The sequence below is a fragment of the Oncorhynchus mykiss genome, chromosome 12 (genome assembly GCF_057628025.1).
Source record: "Oncorhynchus mykiss isolate SJ-2025 chromosome 12, ASM5762802v1, whole genome shotgun sequence".
Classification (NCBI taxonomy): Eukaryota; Metazoa; Chordata; class Actinopteri; order Salmoniformes; family Salmonidae; genus Oncorhynchus; species Oncorhynchus mykiss.
The window spans coordinates 28,493,830-28,521,354 of NC_143033.1; the positions used below are offsets into that span (position 1 = coordinate 28,493,830).

The following is a 27,525-nucleotide window of genomic DNA, read 5'->3' on the forward strand; positions in this document are numbered from 1 at the left end:
CCCCCCCCCTCATATCTTTACCAAGCACAGGCAGGAACCAATAATTATTTATGACACTAAGACAAGATGAACATTTTCAAGACTGTCTCTTCACATTATACACATTTCCATCACAAGGTGTAAAGGCCGGTGTCTCTCATTCATGCACAGCCTCTTTCTTCTGCACCTGGACACTCAGTACTTCAGTGTCGTAGCATGAACCAATGCCCCTCTAGTACCCCTCAGCCCTCATCCAAGATTAAAGGCAGACGGACAAACACAAAAGAGCAGTCAGGAACAACAAATCCATCACTCCCACACAAACTACAACAGAAAGGAGGCACACCTTGTACCTGAGACACTTGGTACTAAACCAAAGGAGAGAGGAGAACATATGTGGTTGTCTGAAAATTAGACTCAGTTAATCACTTGGTACAGCCTGATAAAAGTATAATCAATGAGCTGTGAACCACCTCAGAAGACCTCTGAAGGTTCGATGTATTTGAATGCCACATTTGCAGTCAGATGTTGCATGGATAAATACCATGCAAATAAGAAGTTGCTGTGTTTTAATCAGTTTACAGCTCAAATCCAGTGTTTTAATCAGTTTAGATACAGTATTTGCATATCAATAATATATTGAAGACCATCTGTTACTGTCTGCCCAGTGAGAGAGAATATTAGATTGAATGTTGATTACAGGTTGGAGGACATGAATAGAAAAGCTTCTAAAATCAAGAAATTATTACACCAATCAAGGTTTGCTTGCAAACATGGGTTCTATTTGCTCTCTCTCTCTCGCTCTCTCGCTCCCGCTCTCACTCGCTCTCATCTCACTACTCACTACACATACATGGTCACTGATCATCAGATCCTTGGAAAAGCACGCTCAGTGCAGGTACCTTAAACCGCAGATCAAGTCTCACCATGGCCATGTGCAAAAACTGTTTGAATAAAGTGTGAAATTATCGGATTAATCAAGATCTCAAAAATCAGGTATGTTTTGTCTCTCTTTATTGTTCAGATAATATGTGATATGAATTATCGAAAAGCCTTATGAGCAATTCGTGTAAAAAAAATAAAAAAAATATGAGAGGTGTAGGTTTTGATGATACTCTCTGATATTCAGGAAAAGTAAATAGCTCTAGTGATTCATTATAGTTTTACTTTACAAGACAGATGTCAGTAAATGAATATACACATTTTGAGAAAAGATCGAAAAAAGGATTTCTACTTGTTGATTGAAAACAATTCCAATACCAAGTTAATTACCCAGTAGTACCTGTATCTTGTTCACAGACCAGTTCAGGATTTCATAGTCATAAACTGTGACCATACAGTCAGGAGTCCTCTTCTTATCAGTGGGCACATCATCAGATTCAGAACTCATAGAGGTGAATGACCACTCAGGACATTACGACACATTGAGAGCGCTCTGGATGGATCAACCATCAACATCCCCTGGCATCGGGGGGCAGCTGTGTGTGTAGGTTCTCTGTGTGGGTACCCACTTTTTTGTTAGCATATTAGGGTATGTTAAGCTTGTATTTTTGTGTCTGTGCTGTAGTTTGGTGTGTGTGATGTATGTGTAGTGAGCTGTGTAAATAAGGCAGGCTCAGACAGGCAGTGTATGTTAGTGCGGTGTTGTATCTGTGCTGGGCTAGCTGCACTCATGGCTCGTAAACGGAGTGGAGGCTGCTGCCCCCGGCCGCCCCTCAATAAGGACAATGCCCGCTTCTGCCTGCTGGCAGGGCTTATCCTGCTCTACCTGCTGTGTGGGGCGGCTGTGTTCTCCGCCCTGGAGCGCCCCTCTGAGCTCCGTGCCCACCGCCTCTGGGACCAGCAGCTGGCCAACTTCACCCTGAGTCACCAGGTAAGCCTGGGAGCCTTGCACGCGCTGCTGCGACAGTATGAAGAGGCCAATGGGGCTGGGATCAGAGTGGACGCTCTTAGGCCCCGCTGGGACTTCTCTGGAGCCTTCTACTTTGTTGGCACGGTTGTGTCCACCATCGGTGAGTTGGACAGCTGCTCTGTGTGAGGGTCAGAGTCAGGGTATTTAAGATGCAAAGTTATTTGCTGTCATGTAGATGCAAACTGAACACAACTGTTTCAACAGATACACAGTATAATGTGTAATATTTATTTGAGTAGATGAAGGGGATGACAAGAGAGAGGAGAGGAAGCTGGGATGGGATTAGATTGATGATCGGTGAGACTCCGAGGCATTATTTGTCAAATTAGTTCAATTTCAATGTACATCTGGGCATGTGAGGTCAATTTACATTTCTGGGACTTTAGCATTTTGTTATGTGATCACTACTAATGACTGAACATTGTTAATGTTTCCATCTCATCCCTTCTTTCTCTCAGCTTCTGTTTTCATGACTCATTCAGTCTCTCTTATTTTGAGTTTGTCAACATAGTGTCCAGTACTGTAAAATGATGATCCCTTACTCTAATATAAATTGCATTCATGGTATGAAATGAAAATACCTATATCAATAGCCACTCCACATCTTTTATCATCTTGACATCTAGTGCTAAGTAAGAACAAATGTAAAGGCACTTATTTGACAAACAATTGGCACATTGACCCTTCTCTTTTGTACTCTTTCCCACCAGGCTTTGGTATGAACACCCCAGCTACCATCCCTGGTAAAATATTCCTGATCTTCTACGGCCTCATCGGCTGTGCCGCCACCATCCTCTTCTTCAACCTCTTCCTGGAGAGGATCATCACCATGCTAGCCTACATCATGCGCTGGTGCCACGAGCGGAGGATGAGGCGCTCAGGGGTGGGGCCTGTGTCTGGGGTCGGGGAGCCCCGCAGTGAGGAGGACAGTCTGGAGGGTTGGAAGCCCTCTGTCTACTACGTGATGCTGATCCTGGGAGTGGCGTCTGTGCTGATCGCCTGCAGTGCCTCCTCTCTGTACTGCTCCATGGAGGACTGGAGCTACATGGACTCCCTGTACTTCTGCTTTGTGGCCTTCAGCACTATCGGCTTCGGGGACCTGGTGAGTAGCCAGAGAGAGCGTTATGAGGCCCAGGATGCCTATCGCCTGGGCAACTGTCTCTTCATCCTCATGGGCGTGTGCTGCATCTACTCCCTGTTCAACGTTATCTCCATCATCATCAAACAGACTCTCAACTGGATCCTGACCCGGCTGGCTTGCCCAGGCCGGCGCTGTCCCTGCTCTTGCCCTAAGAGGGGCCTCTGCCGGCTGCTCTGCTGCCCCTGCCTCCCTAACAAACACAGTGGCTTGAGGCCTCCACCCGCACGGCTCCGCCAGCAACGGCTCAAACGCAACGCTGTGCAGCCCACCCCTTCTCACCCCCCTGTGAGGCGACACCGCTACACAGACGCCTCGGTGGAGACAGTGTGTAACAGCGAGACAGACGCTGGGATGGGGGTGGACGGGGTCGCTGGAGGCCGGCGTCTCTCTGGGGAGATGATCTCGGTGAATGACTTCACAGCGTCCAATAAGGTGTCTCTGGCGCTGCTGCAGAAGCAGCTGTGTGAGACAGCCCACCAGGGCCCCCGTCAGAGCCACGTTCCCCGTCACAACGGCTTCTCTGGGGGGGTGGGCGCATTTGCCATCATGAACAACCGCCTGCAGGAGACCAGTGTGGACAGGTAATCACACCTGACCCCAGTCACACTAACTCACAGAAATAAAGCACTGTTTTCTGAGGGTTATTGTAATATTACCGAATGGTAGACTGGATGCTGGATCCTCTTCTGTTATTCCTAGAAAACTAGTGACGTTTCATCCTCAGAATTAGCATTGTTTGTAGATCAAAGTACAGTAGTGAAACAGAACAGTTGGATGCTACAGCTGGACATACATATTTGCCAAATGTAAATATATTCACATAAAACTCATTCGTTTTCAATGTAACTCATGTTGAGGGTAGCTAGGTTCTTAGTTCTAGACATGATGATAGCCCACAGCAGACCTCTATTCTGTCTGACAGCTTTTCAGGATGCCAGACATTCATGATGATCACTGACAATGGTCCCTCTAAACTGCGCACTGGCGCACAGCTCCGCTCAGACTGCAGCACAGATTGAACTTCTCTCAACTTTCTAGAGTTTTCCCCTTCTGTTAACACTATCAACGTTTCGCTCTGCTGTAGGAATTGTGCTCAAATCAACGCAATATTAGCCACTTTCAATGTAACATTTCGAAACAAAATGAACTATGCAAAGCTAACTGTGCAAGAGATGTTATTGTAGGCAGCACACATTGGAGTAGGATTAGGATTCTGTTGCATTGACATGCATGACAGAGGCCCCTACTCTCTGCAGGCCAGCGCGCCATAACCAATCAGAGCTGTAGTAGACATATTGGCTGCAATGAGGGTCGTGGGTAGATGCACTTGTTTTGAGATCAAAGCGAGAGCTGTGTAGCCACCTGCGCACATTTGTTCATATTCTTTGCTAGTTTGTGAGTTATTAGCCGAGTTATAGTGAATTCCTAGTCAACCATTTGGGAGTGGTTGCTTCCAAAATGTGTGCATTTCTAGCCATCTTTGAAAATCAAGTCAGGTAAAGAGCTTTTTTTTACGTCTTAAAGGGGCAGTGTTATATTTTGAGACGGTCTTGAATAAGCTAAATAGTCAATAGGAAGAGGGTAGCATAATTTGTCTGATTCTCTGTAATAATGGTATGGGAATAACAATGAATTTTATTTTGTAAAGTGGTTTCTTGCATCAAACAACACAACTGTTCAGTCACCTTGTCTGAATAACGAGTGGATAAACAGGTTAATGTCAAGCCCTGCATGTTTTTTTCCAAAATCTTATGGAATGTAGGCCTACATTGAACAACCATGTTATGGGATGCATATTTCTCCATTGTTTTCAATGGTAGGCCACTCTGGTAGGCCTACATTATGAACAAATAGCCACAGTAGCCTACCTGATCTCCTATTAATACACTGCTTGAATGTTCCTGTTTGGTTCAGTGGTGAGATGCAGTGGACAGATGCCTTTCATTTAGACAGCGTCTGTCTGGAGATGGGTTTGAAATGCTCAAGTGATTGGCTCAAATACAATGCTGAATGCAATCAGGCTTTGTGTGGAGTATGGAGACGTGGAGGGCCTCTTGAGAAGACCCACTGATTTATGAGAGCTTTGCAGATGTGTCCTGAGCTCCACCACAACACAATGGATTTGTATGGGGTGGTATCCGGGATCAGTGAACATAGATATGTATCCATATTATGTATATGCATCCTCGGTCACCTAATGTCTAGGCCTCTGGTGGAGAACCTGTTGAATATGTATCACAGTTGAATTGTGTTGCGTTAATTAGATAGAAAGCCCTCAGACACACAGTATGAGAGCTGTAAAAGGGAAAACAAAACCTATTCATCTTAATCAAATATAGTCTAGCACTGGGAAAGGTATTTATGTCAATAAACGGTATGAAAGTGTGACATCCACAATAATCTGGAGTGAGTTGCGTTTTGCCAATATTCTGTGCTCATTTTCACAGTGCCTAACTGGTTCGGGCCCCCTCATACCTATGCAAATATTTCCCTCAAGCATGACCTTGTTCATCCATAGTTATCTCTTTACCATTTTCCTGTACCATACCATATTATCATTACCAGTGGTGTAAAGTACTTCATTAAGTTGTCTTTGGGGGATCTGAACATTACTATTCATATTTTTTATTTTACTTTACTTACTTTACTTTCACTTTTACTCCACTTTATTCCTAAAGAAAATATGTAGTTTTTACTCCCATACATTTTCCCTGACACCAAAAAGTACTCATTACATTTTTTATGCTCAGGATGGACAGGATTATGGTGCAATACACGCACCTATCAATATAACGCATTGCCATCCCTACTGCCTCTGATATGTCGGACTCACTATACACAAATACTGCATTTGTATTATGTTGGAGTGTTGGAGTGTGCCCGTGTCTCTCCGTATACAAAAAAATAAAATCATGCCGTCTGGTTTGCTTAATACTTTTACTTTTTACTTCGACAATTGAGTACTTTTTCTACCACTGTACTTAAGTACATTTAAAACCAGATACTTTTAGACTTTTACTCAAGTAGCATTTACTGGGTGACTTTTACTTTTACTTTAGTCATTTTATATTAAGGTATATTTACTTTGACAATTTAGTACTTTTTCCACTACTGTTCATTACCAGTGGCGACCAGTCATTCAGGGCAGGTAGGGCAGAGCCTGTTTGAGCCTGTTTGAGCCCCACTTGTTTAGTTAAAAATATATATATTTATATATGTGTATATTTTTTGGTTGACTGTTTTGCATGTTATTTTGCCATTCATTTTGGTCACATATCAGTTTGCAAACAATGTAAAAAATAAAGCCACATCCAAAAAAGGTTTCTTTCTTGCTTTCTTGAGTAAGCAGCTCCAAATGAAGGTGTTTCAGCCAAGCTCAGTGCTTTCTGTGGTGGATGGGCAATCAGCAGAAAATACATAGTGTAGGCGATGGTAATCTTCTCTAGCTGCGCCATGATTGGCTTAGTGTTCTGTCACTCATTGGGACACTATGTCATCGCAGGATCTACAGGGAGAGCTAGGCAGTTCAAGCCCCCTTGGGTGCTGCCATAGATTTAAATTAGAAGTGCCCATCGAAGAAAGCTCAAGGTCATTGGCCACAGTTAAATTCCGTCAAATCATGTTATATTTCCCGTAGCTTTGACTGGACTGATCATAACATCATACTTTCAAAATCTTAGCTATCAAGCTAGACAAGCAGTCATCATCATGAATCACGTCAACAATCTACTGGCAAATCCTTTTCAATCCTTGTAATATGAAGAGAAATTATAGATAAAACGTATCAGTGCTCATCGGCCATTGGATATAAACGTTACACAACAGATCAGAAATCGCAAATTCAACAATAAGTGGTTTGGAAGGAATCAGTGGCTAACTTGGGGCTCCCGAGTGGTGCAGCTGTCTAAAGGCACTGTATCTCAGTGCTAGAGGCATCACTACAGACCCCGGGTTCGATTCCAGGCTGTATCACAACTGGCTGTGATTGGGAGTCCCATGGGGCGGCGCACAATTGGCCCAGCATCGGCCGGGTTAGGGTTTGGCTGGGGTAGGCCGTCATTGTAAATAATAATTTGTTCTTAACTGACTTGCCTAGTTAAATAAATGTAAAAAACTGCAAGTGTTGCAAAAAGCAATCACTATTTTTTTCCACCTGCCTGCTATTTAGTGGAGAGGGTGTGTTGTCCAAATGGGGTTAAGGATTTAAAACATCTGTCTGAAAGGGTATTTTTTCCAAGTTTAAAAGGATATCCATTCACACGAAACACCATGGGCCAGAAAAGGTTGAATACATTGGCCATGCTGTCAATCCAGCATGACTTCTGCTGCGTTCAAGACAACTGGGAACTCTGACAAAAAACAAGCTCCGACTGGAAAAATAAGTTTTGAACGGTTATCCAACTCGGGAATTCCAAGTCGGAACTCGGGCCTCTTTCTAGAGCTCCGACCGGAAGGTGACTGACGTCATGATTCGACCTTTTTCAGAGTTCCCAGTTGTCTTGAAAGCACCATAAATCCAGAGAATGCCAGAAGTTGATGACAAAGTTTGATGACAAAATATTCCCACAAGAAGGACAGCACAACAACGGTGAGTCCAAAAATGTATTGTATGCTGCTGCATAAATGATGTAAAACGTATACTGTAGCTAAGAAAGAAATACTAAGCGTACAGTATGTTGCATAGTAAGCTGTTAGTGGCCCCAGTGAAAATTGTGCCCCTGGCCTATAGCCTGTTTTAGAGAAATATCATAATTAAATATTGTAAGAGCTTTCTTTGTCTGCTTTTATGCCCCCTTTATTTATCCTACGGTTTTGACTTGGTGTAAAGGGAGAATACTGTAAGAACGTCCCATGTTCTGAAATCTGTCACTGTACATTTCATAAGTGCTGAACAAATAGTTATATTGACTATGTCCATCTTAGCTCGCTCATTAATGTCTTAATCGAAATGACGGATTGCCTCTGATACGCTCATCGTTCCCTTATGCCATAGTGTGTACATCTCAATTGATATAGGCCTATTGCTTATATAGGTCTATCTCATTAGTAACTTATTCATCATTTTTCATTGTTTTGCTTACTTTGTGTATTATAATTAGCTCATGTGCTTTTCTTGACGAGAAGGCGATACTATATAATGTTGTTGGGTCTGTAACCATGTTTGCCAGGGACTCTTTCCATTCAAATATTTGTTTTCAGCAAAAAGTTCAGTAATAGACCCATGTAATTCCAGTTGATATTTCGAGTGTTGTTTTGTTTGTGCAATGCGCTGTCTGTGCGCTGCGCTGTAAAGGGTCAATGTGCAGGAGGTGGGACGCAGTCAGGTGCAGGACACAGAGGATGAGTAATAATGCATTTTTACTCAAGAAGACAGCTAAATAAATTCCACGCAGGGGAAACAATCCAGCTCACAAAATGGTAGCGACTGCTAAACACAGAACAAACACGCACAAAACCATGTGGGAACCAGAGGGTTAAATAGGGAATAAATAATAATGTAATGGAAACCAAGTGTGTACAATAAAGATAAAACAAATGGACAATGAAACGTAGATCGGTGGAGGCTAGAAAACCGGTGACATCGACCGCCAGAACAAGGAGAGGCATCAACTTTGTGACAGTTTCCGGCAGGGCAGGCGAAGGGGCAGGTTTCGGGTCGAGAGCCAGACCTGGTGCACAGAGGCCTCACTGCGGTGGCGGTCGGCGCTCGCCTTCTGCCGCCTGATGGCCTGTTGCAGGTGCACATGGGCAGCGTCCCATGTCTCCTCCGAGCGCCGAAACCATTCATCTACCGCAGGTTCCTCTCTCTCTCTCTTTCTTTCTTTTTGTGTGGTGACTTATAGAAGAGCAAAGTTAAGGCCTCAACATCTCGCTGAATTTATCTGAACTAACATCTATCTGAATTTCTGTCATGTCCATTTTAAAAGTGCTGAACGAATAGGCCTACATCGTCGCAGCTCTTTTGCTTGCAATTGCTTATACTTAGAGCTAAGTGTTAATGATATAAGAGTAAACTTTATGAATTTACTGAAAATAAATGTAATAATGTTTGTGTATGGTTCAAAAGTGAAAACTAATTTTGGCATTCGTTTTTATTTAAGGAGAATGCCCTTACAAATTAAAACTGCAGTAAAAGTGCAGCAACTGCAGTCGACTGTGAAGTAATTGTAGAATAACTGTAGTGTATTGCAGTTGAACTGCAGTTATACTGCACTCCAACTGCAGTTACACTACAAAATTACTGCAATAAAACTTATTTTGGATGCAGAGTTTGCAGCATACTGCACTCTAACTGAAGTTGTACTGCCATTATACTGCACTATCTTTTTCATAAGGGTTATCGACTTACACAAATCCACAAGGAGTCAGTAGAAACCACATTTGTTTAAGCAAGTCAGCCATATCAGCTATGTTTTTTAAGAAAGCAGTAAATGAGGCTGAATGAACTGTTTCTCTGACAGACAAGTCTCCGATAATAGCCAGGTGTAGCAGTGGTAAGGATTCACTCCATCCATGGTGCTGAAAGAAAAGCTATGCTGTTGGGACAGATTTACATGTATGTAGGCCCTAAAAGTTTGTGGGCACCGTTTTTCTCCATTATAGTGCTATGATTTATTGTTTAGTGTTGTGTAGTGGCTTTGCTAGCAGGCAACTAAAAAAAAAAATTGTGTTTGGCTCACCAAGATTTACATGCTAAAATCGCCACTGTCCATTACACATTTTTTCAAAGAGAAATGTGCTGAACACTTGTATTTTATCTCGAGAAACAAATCCTCCTAGTGGACATGAATGAAATGGAGTCTCTTCGTTGTCTGTGATTTACCGTACGTCAGTAATAATTTATTACACAAAAACATTTAATGGTCTTGCATATCAGTTAATCACATTAACTATAAAATATTTTTCATAATAAATAAGTAGTTGAGTATCTGCATGATGGAGATGTAACTGGATGTTGTGGTGCTCTCTGGTAAATCCGAAACAAGTTCTTAGTCACATAATCTTTATTCTGTCTGAAAACAGTCAGAACATGTCATGTCTAACAGTATGTAAGTAAAGCACATACTCATTTAAATCACATTTGATAATATATTAACAAATTCATGGATCTACTGACCATTCTTGGGTTTGTCTTGTTCATATGTCATATCACTGTAACATGTTAAATCTAATGTCATCAAGGTAAGTAATGCAGCACAGTACAGGTCATGCAAATCATACCAAACACAGGACTGAGAGAGAGAGGTTTGATGACTCTTAAAACTAAACATCAACCTGAAATCCGTAAATAAATGTTTTTAGAATTTTACATTGTTCTAGATATTATTGGATGAATATACAGTGGGGAGAACAAGTATTTGATACACTGCCGATTTTGCAGGTTTTCCAACTTACAAAGCATGTAGAGGTCTGTAATTTTTTATCATAGGTACACTTCAACTCTGAGAGACGGAATCTAAAACAAAAATCCAGAAAATGATTTTTAAGTAATTAATTAGCATTTTATTGCATGACATAAGTATTTGATACATCAGAAAAGCAGAACTTAATATTTGGCACAGAAACCTTTGTTTGCAATTACAGAGATCATACGTTTCCTGTAGTTCTTGACCAGGTTTGCACACACTGCAGCAGGGATTTTGGCCCACTCCTCCATACAGACCTTCTCCAGTTCCTTCAAGTTTTGCAGGCTGTCGCTGGGCAATACAGACTTTCAGCTCACTCCAAAGATTTTCTATTGGGTTCAGGTCTGGAGACTGGCTAGACCACTTTAGGACCTTGAGATGCTTCTTACGGAACCACTCCTTAGTTGCCCTGGCTGTGTGTTTCGGGTCATTCTCATGCTGGAAGACCCAGCCACGACCCATCTTCAATGCTCTTACTGAGGGAAGGAGGTTGTTGGCCAAGATCTTGCGATACATGGCCCCATCCATCCTCCCCTCAATACGGTGCAGTCGTCCTGTCTCCTTTGCAGAAAAGCATCCCCAAAGAATGATGTTTCCACCTCCATGCTTCACGGTTGGAATGGTGTTCTTGGGGTTGTACTCATCCTTCTTCTTCCTCCAAACACGGCGAGTGGAGTTTAGACCAAAAAGCTCTATTTTTGTCTCATCAGACCACACAACCTTCTCCCATTCCTCCTTTGGATCATCCAGATGGTCATTGGCAAACTTCAGACGGGCCTGGACATGCGCTGGCTTGAGCAGGGGGACCTTGCGTGCGCTGCAGGATTTTAATCCATGACGGCGTAGTGTGTTACTAATGGTTTTCTTTGAGACTGTGGTCCCAGCTCTCTTCAGGTCATTGACCAGGTCCTGCCGTGTAGTTCTGGGCTGATCCCTCATCTTCCTAATGATCATTGATGCCCCACGAGGTGAGATCTTGCATGGAGCCCCAGACCGAGGGTGATTGACCGTCATCTTGAACTTCTTCCATTTTCAAATAATTGTTCCAACAGTTGTTGCCTATTGTCCTGTAGCCCATCCCAGCCTTGTGCAGGTCTACCATTTTATCCCTGATGTCCTTACACAGCTCTCTGGTCTTGGCCATTGTGGAGAGGTTGGAGTCTGTTTGATTGAGTGTGTGGACAGGTGTCTTTTATACAGGTAACGAGTTCAAACCGGTGCAGTTAATACATGTAATGAGTGGAGAACAGGAGGGCTTCTTAAAGAAAAACTAACAGGTCTGTGAGAGCCGGAATTCTTACTGGTTGGTAGGTGATCAAATACTTATGTCATGCAATAAAATGCAAATGAATTACTTAAAAATCATACAGTGATTTTCTGGATTTTTGTTTTAGATTCCGTCTCTCACAGTTGAAGTGTACCTATCAAAAAAATGACCGACCTCTACATGCTTTGTAAGTGGGAAAACCTGCAAAATCGGGCAGTGTATCAAATACTTGTTCTCCCCACTGTATATCAGATAGTTTGTCAACTACTGAATCATATTGCTGAGCCAGAATCTCTGTGTTTCAAAGAGCCAGGTCCTATAAAATAAAATGTTCCCCATATTGTATAAATATAAAATCTATAGTTTCAGCTTTCACAAATTGCGTTGTACTTGTTACATCAGGATTTTACTTGGCATGAGGGATGAGAGACAAAATTCCTTTTGTGATTGGTTGAATTGCCACATAATGAAAACAGTTTTATTTGGCATTGATTGTCTTCCAGAGACGTTTCCCATACGACAGAACCTAGACGAGCTTCTCAGAACCACCAAGCCCCTGGAGAAAAATGTAGACTGCTGTGAGGTGACTGTGCATAAATTCTGACAAAGTCTGAGATTATATCGTTTTGGTATAGTAACTGAGACAGTTTGTTATAAATACAAACCCTTACATTAGGTGTAGTAGGATTGTGTGCCTCTTTCTTTTCGTAATAGGCGGAGATGATACAGTTCCTTCTGCAACACACAGGAAACAGGTTTGAGGACAAGCAGTTTCTCTACTCAGATGATCCTTACTGCACTTTGTTATTTAGTACCTCTTGTACTGTAATGAACTTTTAGCACCATGCATTCAGATGAATTTACTTGCTCTGCAGACCGCCTCCAGGTGGTAAGCCTGGGACATCAGTGTTTGCCAGAACAGTGAGGACAGAGAACAGGTCAGGCTCCTTCCCCTGAGTACTCAGTTCCTCATAAATCTCTATCAAATGAAGAGGGCAGTAGTTACAAACAAAACAATGATTAAAATGCCCTCTCTCAGGGGCAATTAACTATAGCAGTGTAAATCCTGTTGTAAACTCATGGATAAACTGAAGTGGGGGTATATAAGTATGCACACAACGACCGCCACATCACTGCCCCTGCCACTTTGGACTCCAGCAGGTCTTCCAGCTCTGCCTCCTGGTGTATTGCTTCTGCTGAGAGCTGGGGGGCGCCAGGGAAGCAGACCAAGATGATACTGATATTGTCCAGACTGCCCTGCAGAGGAGAACAAGCCAACCAAGATTAGTAGCTACAGTTACAGTACACAGAGATGACCTCATGTTAGGGTACAGTACAGACCTGACATGAGTACGTCTTACGTTTGTAAACAGGGTTGACTGTTATTAGTGAATCTTAGTGATGTATGCTGACCTCTGAACAGAGTGTGAGATAGGATAATCTTTCCAACCATGGTGAAAATCACCTGCGCTGTAGATGTTGTTGTTTGTCAAGTGCCAAATCAGGTGAGTGCCAAACAAGGCTTACTAGAAAGCTACTAGCAGGATTACAACAGACGCCTGCTCTGAGGGCAGGTGCTAAGTAGTGACCTTTGACCTCCAATTACGACCACTTCTCTTCTGCATTCATCTGATCCTTACGAAATAAGGCCCCTTTTGTCGAAGAGGTCACCCATTCTCAACTGATAGTAGGTGTGTTAGAATAGATTGTTAGCCACAGGTAGCTGTTTTCAGTGACTGATGTTAGCCGTTGGTGACTGTGTTGGCTTTAGATTATGTGTGTCTGTCTGTAAGAGGTGAGCAAGCAGCATTGGCTTCCCTGATGTGACCTGAGTGGGCCAATATAAGTCTAATGTACCAATGCTGTAGGCAACCTTAGCCTTTGTTTAACACTGGCCGTCCACACAGCAAAGCTAAAGCACTGTGTCTCCTTTCAGGAACATGAATAGCCTACTTCCTCCTTCATGCAGAACTGAACTGATTCTCGAAATGATTACTAAGGTGAAGTGTGGTGAAGTGTGTGAGAGGGTTAGAAACTGTGACATTGTCAGGTTGTTGGGTAGCACCTCTAAACTAGAACACTGTTATACAACCACAAGCCAGCCCAGCTCAGCTCACTTAGCCTGTGTACACACAGAGTATGTGTTTAATGGGTGTGTGCTGGTGTGTATGTGTTTGTAAAGGTCTTGTGGCACCACACATTCAATTCCAAGTAGTCTGTCTAAACCTGCTGGTATATCCTCAATAATCGTATTTCTTATCGCCATTTTTGACGCCATTCCCGGTCACAACTTGCAGACTCATTTAAGTGTTGCTGTGCGTTTTGTTGCCAACCTTATTTTGCTACCTGACAACTTTACGGTTTTTACTTTTTAATAACCGTTTATATTTTTGGTTTTTCCCTCAAAATTTTTTTTTCCAACTTTTTTACTCCGGACGCTTTATCTGGACATGGTTCATCAGGACCAGTCAAAGCTAAGTAGTAACATTAACATGATGCTTTATCTGGACATGGTTCGTCAGGACCTCCAACAGCCGAAGCTAAGTAGTAACATTAACATGATGCTTTATCTGGACGTGGTTCGTCAGGACCTCCAACAGCCGAAGCTAAGTAGTAACATTAACATGATGCTTTATCTGGACGTGGTTCGTCAGGACCAGCCGAAGCTAAGTAGTAACATTAACATGATGCTTTATCTGGACATGGTTCGCCAGGACCTCCAACAGCCGAAGCTAAGTAGTAACATTAACATGATGCTTTATCTGGAGGTGGTTCGTCAGGACCAGCCGAAGCTAAGTAGTAACATTAACATGATGCCTTCTAATTGCAGTCGCTGTTCTCATAATATACAGGAGAACGATCGCCTTGCGGCGAGGATAGCTGTGCTTACAAGCCCAGCTTCAGACGGAATCGTTAGGCAAGGGTAATTTCAGTGTAGGAAAGGATGAAACAGCGTCTGTGCCACCAGTAAGTACAGATAGTAACGTTAGTATAAATCCCCTCGCACGGTCCCCGCAGCCGGACAACTTTCTCACGGTTTCTGGAGGGAAATGCTGTAGGAGTGCTCAGCCGGTGTCGCTCATTCAGCAGACAGAAACTTTCAACCGGTTTTCCCCATTAAAAGATAGAATTTGTAGATAATTGGCCCTCTTTCTGGGACTCACCCACAAACAGGACCAAGCCTGACCTGCTGAGGAGTGACGGACTCCATCCTAGCTGGAGGGTGTCAGGTGCGTGAATGAGGACCCAAAAGCGAATTAACAAAACAGAGTTTCTTTAATGACGAAACACACGTAGGCTCAGATGGACAGGCAGATTCCGACAGGACAGGACAAGGTTGCAGCAAACACGACGATAGTCTGGTTCAGGCATGAGTAACACAAACGAGAATCCGACAAAGACAGAAGCAGAAAGAGAGAGAGATATAGAGACCTAATCAGAGGGAAAAAGGGAACAGGTGGGAAAAGGGGTGAACGAGGTAGTTAGAGAAGACAAGGGACAGCTGGGGGAAAGAGGGGAAGAAAAGGTAACCTAGTACGACCAGCAGAGGGAGACAGGGTGAAGAGAAAGGACAGAAACAAGACACAACATGACAATACATGACAGTACCCCCCCACTCACCGAGCGCCTCCTGGCGCACTCGAGGAGGAAACCTGGCGGCAACGGAGGAAATCATCGATCAGCGAACGGTCCAGCACGTCCCGAGAGGGAACCCAACTCCTCTCCTCAGGACCGTACCCCTCCCAATCCACTAGGTACTGATGACCACGGCCCCGAGGACGCATGTCCAAAATCTTACGGACCCTGTAGATAGGTGCGCCCTCGACAAGGATGGGGGGGGGGGGGGGGGAGACGAGCGGGGGCGCGAAGAACGGGCTTAACACAGGAGACATGGAAGACCGGGTGGACGCGACGAAGATATCGCGGAAGAAGAAGTCGCACTGCGACAGGATTAATGACCTGAGAAATACGGAACGGACCAATGAACCGCGGGGTCAACTTGCGAGAAGCCGTCTAAAAGGGGAAGGTTCTGAGTGGAGAGCCAAACTCTCTGACCGCGACAATATCTAGGACTCTTAGTTCTACGCTTATTAGCAGCTCTCACAGTCTGCGCCCTATAACGGCAAAGTGCAGACCTGACCATCTTCCAGGTGCGCTCGCAACGTTGGACAAAAGCCTGAGCGGAGGGGACGCTGGACTCGGCGAACTGAGATGAGAACAACGGAGGCTGGTACCCGAGGCTACTCTGAAAAGGAGATAGCCCGGTCGCAGACGAAGGAAGCGAGTTGTGGGCGTATTCTGCCCAGGGGAGCTGTTCTGACCAAGACGCAGGGTTACGAAAAGAAAGACTGCGTAAGATGCGACCAATAGTCTGATTGGCCCGTTCTGCTTGACCGTTAGACTGGGGGTGAAAGCCGGAAGAGAGACTGACGGAAGCCCCAATCAAACGGCAAAACTCCCTCCAAAATTGAGACGTGAATTGCGGACCTCTGTCCGAAACGACGTCTGACGGAAGGCCATGAATTCTGAAAACATTCTCGATGATGATTTGTGCCGTCTCTTTAGCAGAAGGAAGCTTAGCAAGGGGAATGAAATGAGCCGCCTTAGAGAACCTATCGACAACCGTAAGAATAACAGTCTTCCCCGCTGACGAAGGCAGTCCGGTGACAAAATCTAAGGCGATGTGAGACCACGGTCGAGAGGGAATGGGAAGCGGCCTGAGACGGCCGGCAGGAGGGGAGTTACCGGACTTAGTCTGCGCGCAGACCGAACAAGCAGCCACGAAACGACGCGTGTCATGCTCCCGGGTGGGCCACCAAAAACGCTGGCGAATGGAAGCAAGCGTACCCCGAACGCCAGGGTGGCCGGCTAACTTGGCAGAGTGAGCCCACTGAAGAACGGCCAGACGAGTAGGAACGGGAACGAAAAGAAGGTTCCTAGGACAAGCGCGCGGCGACGGAGTGTGAGTGAGTGCTTGCTTTACCTGCCTCTCAATTCCCCAGACAGTCAACCCGACAACACGCCCCTCAGGGAGAATCCCCTCGGGGTCAGTGGAGGCTACTGAAGAACTGAAGAGACGAGATAAAGCATCAGGCTTGGTGTTCTTAGAGCCCGGACGATAAGAAATCACGAACTCGAAACGAGCGAAAAACAGCGCCCAACGAGCCTGACGCGCATTAAGTCGTTTGGCAGAACGGATGTACTCAAGGTTCCTATGGTCAGTCCAAACGACAAAAGGAACGGTCGCCCCCTCCAACCACTGTCGCCATTCGCCTAGGGCTAAGCGGATGGCGAGCAGTTCGCGGTTTCCCACATCATAGTTACGTTCCGACGGCGACAGGCGATGAGAAAAATACGCGCATGGGTGGACCTTGTCGTCAGAGAGGGAGCGCTGAGAAAGAATGGCTCCCACGCCCACCTCTGACGCGTCAACCTCGACAACGAACTGTCTAGAGACGTCAGGTGTAACAAGGATAGGAGCGGATGTAAAACGATTCTTGAGGAGATCAAAAGCTCCCTGGGCGGAAACGGACCACTTAAAGCACGTCTTGACAGAAGTAAGGGCTGTGAGAGGAGCTGCCACCTGACCGAAATTACGGATGAAACGACGATAGAAGTTCGCAAAGCCGAGAAAGCGCTGCAGCTCGACGCGTGACTTAGGGACGGGCCAATCAATGACAGCTTGGACCTTAGCGGGATCCATCTTAATGCCTTCAGCGGAAATAACAGAACCGAGAAATGTGACGGAGGAGGCATGAAAAGTGCACTTCTCAGCCTTCACAAAAAGACAATTCTCTAAAAGGCGCTGGAGGACACGTCGAACGTGCTGAACATGAATCTGGAGTGACGGTGAAAAAATCAGGATATCGTCAAGGTAAACGAAAACAAAGATGTTCAGCATGTCTCTCAGGACATCATTGACTAATGCCTGAAAGACAGCTGGAGCGTTAGCGAGGCCGAAAGGAAGAACCCGGTATTCAAAGTGCCCTAACGGAGTGTTAAACGCCGTCTTCCACTCGTCCCCCTCCCTGATGCGCACGAGATGGTAAGCGTTACGAAGGTCCAACTTAGTGAAAAACCTGGCTCCCTGCAGGATCTCGAAGGCTGAAGACATAAGAGGAAGCGGATAACGATTCTTCACTGTTATGTCATTCAGCCCTCGATAATCTATGCAGGGGCGCAGAGACCCGTCCTTCTTCTTGACAAAAAAAAACCCCGCTCCGGCGGGAGAGGAGGAGGGGACTATGGTACCGGCGTCAAGAGCTACAGACAAATAATCTTCGAGAGCCTTACGTTCGGGAGCCGACAGAGAGTATAGTCTACCCCGGGGGGGAGTGGTTCCCGGAAGGAGATCAATACTACAATCATACGACCGGTGTGGAGGAAGAGAGGTGGCCCTGGACCGACTGAACACCGTGCGCAGATCGTGATATTCCTCCGGCACCCCTGTCAAATCACCAGGCTCCTCCTGTGAAGAAGAGACAGAGGAAACAGGAGGGATAGCAGACATTAAACATTTCACATGACAAGAGACGTTCCAGGAGAGGATAGAATTACTAGACCAATTAATAGAAGGATTATGACAAACTAGCCAGGGATGGCCCAAAACAACAGGTGTAAAAGGTGAACGAAAAATTAAAAAAGAAATGGTTTCGCTATGATTACCAGAGACAGTGAGGGTTAAAGGTAGCGTCTCACGCTGAATCCTGGGGAGAGGACTACCATCCAAAGCGAACAAGGCCGTGGGCTCCCTTAACTGTCTGAGAGGAATGTCATGTTCCCGAGCCCAGGTCTCGTCCATAAAACAGCCCTCCGCCCCAGAGTCTATTAAGGCACTGCAGGAAGCTGACGAACCGGTCCAGCGTAGATGGACCGACAAGGTAGTGCAGGATCTTGAAGGAGAGACAGGAGTAGTAGCGCTCACCAGTAGCCCTCCGCTTACTGATGAGCTCTGGCTTTTACTGGACATGAAGTGACAAAATGACCAGCGGAACCGCAATAGAGACAGAGGCGGTTGGTGATTCTCCGTTCCCTCTCCTTAGTCGAGATGCGGATACCTCCCAGCTGCATAGGCTCAGCACCCGAGCCGGCAGAGGAAGATGGTAGTGATGCGGAGAGGGGTGCAGCGGAGAACGTGAGCTCCTTTCCACGAGCTCGGTGACGAAGATCAACCCGTCGCTCTATGCGAATAGCGAGTTCAATCAAGGAATCCACGCTGGAAGGAACCTCCCGGGAGAGAATCTCATCCTTTACCTCCGCGCGGAGACCCTCCAGAAAACGAGCGAGCAAAGCCGGCTCGTTCCAGTCACTGGAGGCAGCAAGAGTGCGAAACTCAATAGAGTAGTCTGTTATGGATCGATTACCTTGACATAGGGAAGACAGAACCCTGGAAGCTTCCTCCCCAAAAACAGAACGATCAAAAACCTGTATCATCTCCTCCTTAAAGTCCTGATACTGGTTAGTACACTCAGCCCTTGCCTCCCAGATTGCCGTGCCCCACTCACGAGCCCGTCCAGTAAGGAGAGATATGACGTAGGCGATACGAGCTGTGCTCCTGGAGTAAGTGTTGGGCTGGAGAGAAAACACAATATCACACTGGGTGAGGAACGAGCGGCATTCAGTGGGCTTCCCAGAGTAACACGGCGGGTTATTGATTCTGGGCTCCGGAGATTCGAAAGCCCTGGAAGTGGCCGGTGGATCGAGGCGGAGATGGTGAACCTGTTCTGTGAGGTTGGAGACTTGGGCGGCCAGGGTCTCAACGGCATGTCGAGCAGCAGACAATTCCTGCTCGTGTCTGCCTAGCATCGCTCCCTGGATCTCGACGGCAGAGTGGAGAGGATCCGAAGTCGCTGGGTCCATTCTTGGTCGGATTCTTCTGTCAGGTGCGTGAATGAGGACCCAAAAGCGAATTAACAAAACAGAGTTTCTTTAATGACGAAACACACGTAGGCTCAGATGGACAGGCAGATTCCGACAGGACAGGACAAGGTTGCAGCAAACACGACGATAGTCTGGTTCAGGCATGAGTAACACAAACGAGAATCCGACAAAGACAGAAGCAGAAAGAGAGAGAGATATAGAGACCTAATCAGAGGGAAAAAGGGAACAGGTGGGAAAAGGGGTGAACGAGGTAGTTAGAGAAGACAAGGGACAGCTGGGGGAAAGAGGGGAAGAAAAGGTAACCTAGTACGACCAGCAGAGGGAGACAGGGTGAAGAGAAAGGACAGAAACAAGACACAACATGACAATACATGACAGAGGGGTGCTCTCATCTTATCTACCAACATAGACAGGGCTCTAACTCCTCTAGCTCCACAATGAAATAGGGTGCATGTCAGGCAGCAGGCTGTTAGCCAGCCTGCCAGCATAGTGGAGTCTGCCACTAGCACAGTCAGTGTAGTCAGCTCAGCTATCCCCATTGAGACCGTGTCTGTGCCTCGACCTAGGTTGGGCAAAACTAAACATGGCGGTGTTCGCCTTAGCAATCTCACTAGGATAAAGACCTCCTCCATTCCTGTCATTGTTGAAAGAGATCATGATACCTCACATCTCAAAATAGGGCTACTTAATGTTAGATCCCTTACTTCAAAGGCAATTATAGTCAATGAACTAATCACTGATCATAATCTTGATGTGATTGGCCTGACTGAAACATGGCTTAAGCCTAATGAATTTACTGTGTTAAATGAGGCCTCACCTCCTGGCTACACTAGTGACCATATCCCCCGTGCATCCCGCAAAGGCGGAGGTGTTGCTAACATTTACGATAGGAAATTTCAATTTACAAAAAAAAAGGACGTTTTCGTCTTTTCAACTTCTAGTCATGAAATCTATGCAACCTACTCAATCACTTTTTATAGCTACTGTTTACAGGCCTCCTGGGCCATATACAGCGTTCCTCATTGAGTTCCCTGAATTCCTATCGGAACTTGTAGTCATAGCAGATAATATTCTAATCTTTGGTGACTTTAATATTCACATGGAAAAGTCCACAGACCCACTCCAAAAGGCTTTCGGAGCCATCATCAACTCAGTGGGTTTTGCCCTCAGTGGGTTTTGTCATGTCTCTGGACCTACTCACTGTCACAGTCATACTCTGGACCTAGTTTTGTCCCATGGAATAAATGTTGTGGATCTTAATGTTTTTCCTCATAATCCTGGACTATCGGACCATTACGTTTGCAATTGCAACAAATAATCTGCTCAGACCCCAACCAAGGAATATCAAAAGTCGTGCTATAAATTCACAGACAACACAAAGATTCCTTGATGTCCTTCCAGACTCCCTCTTTCTACCCAAGGACGCCAGAGGACAAAAATCAGTTAACCACCTAACTGAGAAACTCAATTTAACCTTGCGCAATACCCTAGATGCAGTTGCACCCCTAATAACTAAAAACATTTCTCATAAGAAACTAGCTCCCTGGTATACAGAAAATACCCGAGCTCTGAAGCAAGCTTCCAGAAAATTGGAACGGAAATGGCGCCACACCAAACTGGAAGTCTTCCGACTAGCTTGGAAAGACAGCACCGTGCAGTATCGAAGAGCCCTTACTGCTGCTCGATCATCCTATTTTTCCAACTTAATTGAGGAAAATAAGAACAATCTGAAATTCCTTAGATACTGTCGCAAAGCTAACTAAAAAGCAGCATTCCCCAAGAGAGGATGGCTTTCACTTCAGCAGTAATAAATTAATGAACTTCTTTGAGGAAAATATCATGATTATTAGAAAGCAAATGACGGACTCATCTTTAAATCTGTGTATTCCTTCAAAGCTCAGTTGTCCTGAGTCTGCACCACTCTGCCAGGAGTTACCTTTTAATTACCTTTTAATGGCATCAGACCGAGGCTCTGCATCTGTCCTCGTGCTCCTAGACCTTAGTGCTGCTTTTGATACCATCGATCACCACATTCTTTTGGAGAGATTGGAAACCCAAATTGGTCTACACGGACAAGTTCTGGCCTGGTTTAGATCTTATCTGTCGGAAAGATATCAGTTTGTCTCTGTGAATGGTTTGTCCTCTGACAAATCAACTGTACATTTTGGTGTTCCTCAAGGTTCCGTTTTAGGACTACTATTGTTTTCACTATATATTTTACCTCTTGGGGATGTCATTCGAAAACATAATGTTAACTTTCACTGCTATGCGGATGACACACAGCTGTACATTTCAATGAAACATGGTGAAGCCCCAAAATTGCCCTCGCTAGAAGCAAGTGTTTCAGACATAAGGAAGTGGATGGCTGCAAACTTTCTACTTTTAAACTCGGACAAAACAGAGATGCTTGTTCTAGGTCCCAAGAAACAAAGAGATCTTCTGTTGAATCTGACAATCAATCTTAATGGTTGTACAGTCGTCTCAAATAAAACTGTGAAGGACCTCGGCGTTACTCTGGACCCTGATCTCTCTTTTGAAGAACATATCAAGACTGTTTCAAGGACAGCTTTTTTCCATCTACGTAACATTGCAAAAATCAGAAACTTTCTGTCCAAAAATGATGCAGAAAAATTAATCCATGCTTTTGTCACTTCTAGGTTAGACTACTGCAATGCTCTACTTTCCGGCTACCCGGATAAGCCCTAAATAAACTTCAGTTAGTGCTAAATACGGCTGCTAGAATCCTGACTAGAACCAAAATATTTGATCATATTACTCCAGTGCTAGCCTCCCTACACTGGCTTCCTGTCAAGGCAAGGGCTGATTTCAAGGTTTTACTGCTAACCTACAAAGCACTACATGGGCTTGCTCCTACCTATCTCTCTAATTTGGTCCTGCCGTACATACCTACACGTATGCTACGGTCACAAGACGCAGGCCTCCTAATTGTCCCTAGAATTTCTAAGCAAACAGCTGGAGGCAGGGCTTTCTCCTATAGAGCTCCATTTTTATGGAATGGTCTGCCTACCCATGTGAGAGATGCAAACTCGGTCTCAACCTTTAAGTCTTTACTGAAGACTCATCTCTTCAGTGGGTCATATGATTGAGTGTAGTCTGGCCCAGGAGTGGGAAGGTGAACGGAAAGGCTCTGGAGCAACGAACCACCCTTGCTGTCTCTGCCTGGCCGGTTCCCCTCTTTCCACTGGGATTCTCTGAGTCACTGGCTTACTAGGGCTCTTTCATACCGTCCCTAGGAGGGGTGCGTCACTTGAGTGGATTGAGTCACTGATGTGATCTTCCTGTCTGGGTTGGCCCCCCCCCCCCCCCCCCCCCTCTTGGGTTGTGCCGTGGCGGAGATCTTTGTGGGCTATACTCGGCCTTGTCTCAGGATGGTAAGTTGGTGGTTGAAGATATCCCTCTAGTGGTGTGGGGGCTGTGCTTTGGCAAAGTGGGTGGGGTTATATCTTTCCTGTTTGGCCCTGTCCGGGGGTGTCATCGGATGGGGCCACAGTGTCTCCTGACCCCTCCTGTCTCAGCCTCCAGTATTTATGCTGCAGTAGTTTATGTGTCGTGGGGCTAGGGTCAGTTTGTTACATCTGGAGTACTTCTCCTGTCCTATCCGGTGTCATGTGTGAATTTAAGTATGCTCTCTCTAATTCTCTCTTTCTCTCTTTCTTTCTTTCGCTCTCTCGGAGGACCTGAGCCCTAGGACCATGCCTCAGGACTACCTGACATGATGACTCCTTGCTGTCCCCAGTCCACCTGGCCGTGCTGCTGCTCCAGTTTCAACTGTTCTGCCTGTGATTATTATTATTTGACCATGCTGGTCATTTATGAACATTTGAACATCTTGGCCATGTTCTGTTATAATCTCCACCTGGCACAGCCAGAAGAGGACTGGCCACCCCACATAGCCTGGTTCCTCTCTAGGTTTCTTCCTGGGTTTGGGCCTTTCTAGGGAGTTTTTCCTAGCCACCGTGCTTCTACACCTGCATTGCCTGCTGTTTGGGGTTTTAGGCTGGGTTTCTGTACAGCACTTTGAAATATCAGCTGATGTACGAAGGGCTATATAAATACATTTGATTTGATTTGATGATTATTTCACAGGATTAAGATTATGAAATAGAAAATAAAGCCTCTGCTAAAATAATGTAATCACAGATTGATTAACTAACAGCATGTGCGTGTGGCTCGTTTAACCAGATCAGAGAATGTTGCCCTGTCTACATTAAGGAAAGTGCATCCACATTTTGACAGCGAATTGATACACTTATGCTCCAACATGTACATGTAGGGATTATTTATAAAGGTCACTGATGTGGTCCACATACACTGATCTACAGGTGATCTATGACCATGAGTACTGACCTTGTAGAGGCAGAGGTCAATGACCTGGGAACAGACATCTCTGAGGTCAGTGCAGACGCGCAGCCGACTCTGGATGAAGGCACATAGCTCCTCGTTGGAGACCGTGTCCCACACCCCATCACAGGCCAGCACCAGAAACTCATCCCCGGGCGACCGCTCCACCACACACACCTCTGGCTCCGGAGACACCATCTGTTGGGTGGGCGGCCGGTTCACTGTCCCCTTGTAGCTGAAGTCCCCCAGGGCTCGGGACACGGCCAAGGAGCCGTTGATGCGCTGCAGGGACACGGAGCCGCCGGCGCTCTCGATGCGCTCCCTCTCCAGAGGGCTGTAGGGCTTGTGGTCCTCAGTGGAGAAGCACACCTGCCCTGCCTGGCACAGCATGGCACGCGAGTCTCCACAGTTGGCGAAGTAGATGTATCGTGGTGAGATGAGTGTGGAGGTCACGGTGGTGCCACCCCGCTCCCAGCCCTCACGGCGGGCTGCAGTCAGCAGGTGTTTGTCTGTATGTAGGAAGCCATCTGTGAAGCTCCCTCTCACCCGATCAGGGTGGTCCTCTGGCCCGATCCCTCCTACAAGACACAGACAGTACAGTAAGTACACCCATGCAGTGAGTATAAATAGGCAGTAAGTACACAAGCAGTAAGTACACACAGGAAGTTAGTTCACAGGCAGTATAATTTTAAATGGTGTTATTCATTTATATACATAATTTATATAACCACATCAACACTGGCAAGATAAAATGGCAGTCACCAGTAATATTCTTCTAAAATGTAGTGATCTTTTATAGTTATTACCAGGTATAAACCTCTCTCTAACACACTATTCAATACATATTTGAGGAGTCACATGCTTTACTCCTAAGAGTATAATGCTGCATCAAGATGCTGCATCAAGATCTGTTCATGCATCTATTTTGAAGCAAGCATCTTTTTAAACTAAGAGATAAAACTGGCTGGTATGTAACATGATAAGTCTGTCAAGTTTTTTTCACCTGTAGCTAGGACCTGATCCAGCAGGTGTTGTGAAACGTACTGTGCCACTTTGTTTCCCGCGTGCCCATCAAACACAGCAAAGAAGCTCCAGTCTGCCAGCCCTGTGCCCAGCTGAGGCACACAGTTGTGGTAGTCCTCCATGTTTGCCCTCCAGCCCTGCATGCTACACAGAGCGTAGGTCAGGCCCCAGCAGGAGCAACCCTCCTCAGTCAACTTGTCCAGGATGGGACGGTCCAGGTAGGGGCTGGGGATCACCTCCTCTCTTTCCCCGTCTGTTTGCTCTGCCCCTCCATGTCCCCCTCCTTTGAAGAAGGAGCTGACCCTCTTCTCTGTCTCTTTCACCAGCTGCCGGACAAATGCAGGCATCTCCATGCTCCCCTTCCGTGCAGTCCTCATGGCTACAGCAGCTGACAGTGTGGACTGGGCGTCTTCTCTCCCTCCTGTGGGCCGTTGGCTAGGCCTGTGCCCTGCTGTGTGCTGCCTGTATAGGCCCGTTGCTCCAGGCCTCTCAGAGTATGGGTGCCCAGGTTGATGCTGTTTGTCTGGCTGACGTATTTTCTCTGTGCTGATGCTTCTAGCTGCTCACCCCCCTCTCTCCCTTCTCTCTTCCTGTTCTCTCTGGAAATCTCACTGATCTGCACTCTCTCCCATTTTTATACCTTCTCTGTCTTTGTTAGCGCAGCCTCTACTCTGTAGTCTTTTGATTTCACCTTCTCTATCTTTTTTTCATAGCTCTTCCCTTTCTCCATATTTTCGCTAGCCTTGTTATTTTCCCTGCCTCCTCTGTGATTGCTTGGCTATTTATGTTCACCAATCCCAGAGCAGCATAGCTCATCCATGTCATGCATGCACTGTCCTTCTCCCTCTCTCCCTACCTGCCTTCCTATCTGTGCCTCTGTTTTTCATTCCTCCCCTTCCAGATCTCTGCTAATCTCAACCTTTAATGAGTCTGGATTATCAAGCTTCTACGCCTGCAGATTAGAGGAGTGTCAGCCTTTTATAATAGCAGCACAGACAGCATGTGAGAGGGCGGAATTGGGAGAGAGAGAGGGAGGGACTGGGAGTAAGGAAGTGAAGGAGGCAGGGAAAGAGAGAGACAGGAAGAGAGAGCGAAAGAAAGCTAATTTACATTATGCATTGATGCTCCCTTTGAAACCCATTATGAGCCATGCGGTGGCTCATTTTTTGTGTTTTACTTTGCCTTAAGCTGAATCTGTGACGCACTTAGCTCTGGCCTTGGCCAGTATTCATTTAGAACTTGCCTGACACTATTCATACCCATTATTCATATGCAAATAAATACTGAACCCTGAACCCTGAACCCTGAATACTGAACCCTGAACCCTGAATACTGAAATATGTACATGTAGGTAGAGTTATTAAAGTGACAATGCACTTATAATAATAACAGAGAGGAGCAGCAGCGATCAAGGGGGGGGGGGGGGGATGCAAATAGTCTGGGTAGCCATTTGATTAGCTGTTCAGGAGTCTTATGGCTTGGGGGTAGAAGCTGTTTAAAAGCCTCTTGGACCTAGACTTGGCGCTCCGGTACTGCTTGCCATGCGATAGCAGAGAAAACAGCCTATGGTGGCTGGATTCTCTGGATTCTTTGACAGTTTTTAGGGCCTTCCTCTGACACTGCCTGGTATAGAGGTCCTGGATGGCAGGAAGCTTGGCCCCGGTGATGTACTGGGCCGTACGCACTACGCTCTTTAGTGCCTTGCGGTCGGAAGCCGAGCAGTGATGCAACCAGGACCTCTATACCAGGCAGTGTCAGAGGAAGGCCCTAAAAACTGTCAAAGAATCCAGAGAATCCAGCCACCATAGGCTGTTTTCTCTGCTATCGCATGGCAAGCGGTACCGGAGCGCCAAGTCTAGGTCCCCAATGCTCTCGGTGGTGCAGCTGTAAAAACTTTTGAGGGTTCGAGGACCCATGCCAAATCTTTTCAGTCTCCTGAGGGGGAATATGTTTTTTCGTGCCCTCTTCACGACTGTCTTGGTGTGCTTGGACCATGTTAGTTTGTTGGTGATGTGGACGCCAAGGAACTTGAAGCTCTCAACCTGCTCTACTGCAGCCACCCGTCGACTAGAATGGGGGCGTGCTCGGTCCTCCTTTTCCTGTAGTCCACAATCATCTCCTTTGTCTTGATCACTGTTACTTTCCCCAGTTTCTGTGTTATAGCTTGTGTATTTGAGTGTGTGTTTCAGGAGACGGCTTCCTGAATTCCACCCAAGCAGCTGATTGGTCGACTCCATGGCTAATTGGAGAGCTGACCCCACCCCCTCGTCAAGACGCAACTGTCGCTAATTACCCATTCCCTCTGAAGCTATATATAAGCCAGTGTTCTGTTCAGAAAAGAGATCATTGCAGAGAGAGTGATTGTGATATAGATCATTGCTGAGAGAGGAGGTTGATGGCTGAGGGGTATAGCATGTTGGTCGTTGGTATGTACTATGTTAGTTGTTGTTGGTAGCAGCTTTGGTATGTTCTGTGTTTGTTGCTTTGTTAGAGCTTCTTTAATGGCCTGAGTTAGTTTTTTCTCAGTTTTGTTGTGAAGTGGATTGTTTAATAT

At 45.8% G+C, this 27,525-nt stretch overlaps 2 protein-coding genes across 3 annotated transcripts; one reads left to right on the forward strand and one right to left on the reverse strand.

Annotated features, from left to right (window-relative positions):
• The first annotated feature begins 1,281 nt into the window (after nucleotides 1–1,281).
• On the forward strand, nucleotides 1,282–6,156 carry LOC110539135 (potassium channel, subfamily K, member 13-like). 2 transcript variants are annotated; one of them, XM_090192142.1, is made up of 3 exons: nucleotides 1,282–1,991; nucleotides 2,602–3,167; nucleotides 3,258–6,156. In XM_090192142.1, exons 1-3 carry the CDS (start codon nucleotides 1,610–1,612, stop codon nucleotides 3,615–3,617), a joined length of 1,308 nt encoding a protein of 435 aa, XP_090048268.1. In that variant the 5' UTR covers nucleotides 1,282–1,609; the 3' UTR covers nucleotides 3,618–6,156. The 2 variants fall into 2 exon arrangements, with proteins under 2 accessions (XP_090048268.1, XP_021481779.1); XM_021626104.3 differs by having other exon boundaries at nucleotides 2,602–6,156.
• Nucleotides 6,157–10,018: 3,862 nt separating this feature from the next.
• LOC110537323 (protein phosphatase 1A-like) lies at nucleotides 10,019–26,261 on the reverse strand. Its single transcript, XM_090192143.1, has 6 exons — nucleotides 24,952–26,261; nucleotides 23,955–24,526; nucleotides 12,843–12,962; nucleotides 12,570–12,682; nucleotides 12,377–12,440; nucleotides 10,019–12,261 (listed from the first exon to the last, which is right to left on the reverse strand). The coding sequence occupies exons 1-6, from the start codon at nucleotides 25,346–25,348 to the stop codon at nucleotides 12,232–12,234; spliced, it is 1,296 nt and encodes a 431-aa protein (XP_090048269.1). The 5' UTR covers nucleotides 25,349–26,261; the 3' UTR covers nucleotides 10,019–12,231.
• Nucleotides 26,262–27,525: the final 1,264 nt, after the last annotated feature.

Coding starts and splice junctions, on each gene's coding strand:
- LOC110539135 (XM_021626104.3), top strand. CDS start 1,610: ATGTTAGTGCGGTGTTGTATCTGTGCTGGGCTAGCTGCACTCATGGCT. Junction 1,992..2,601: donor CACGGTTGTGTCCACCATCG/GTGAGTTGGACA, acceptor CTTTCCCACCAG/GCTTTGGTATGAACACCCCA.
- LOC110537323 (XM_090192143.1), bottom strand. CDS start 25,348: ATGAGGACTGCACGGAAGGGGAGCATGGAGATGCCTGCATTTGTCCGG. Junction 12,683..12,842: donor TGGAGTCCAAAGTGGCAGGG/GCAGTGATGTGG, acceptor CATTTGATAGAG/ATTTATGAGGAACTGAGTAC. Junction 12,441..12,569: donor GGAGGCGGTCTGCAGAGCAA/GTAAATTCATCT, acceptor TGTGTGTTGCAG/AAGGAACTGTATCATCTCCG.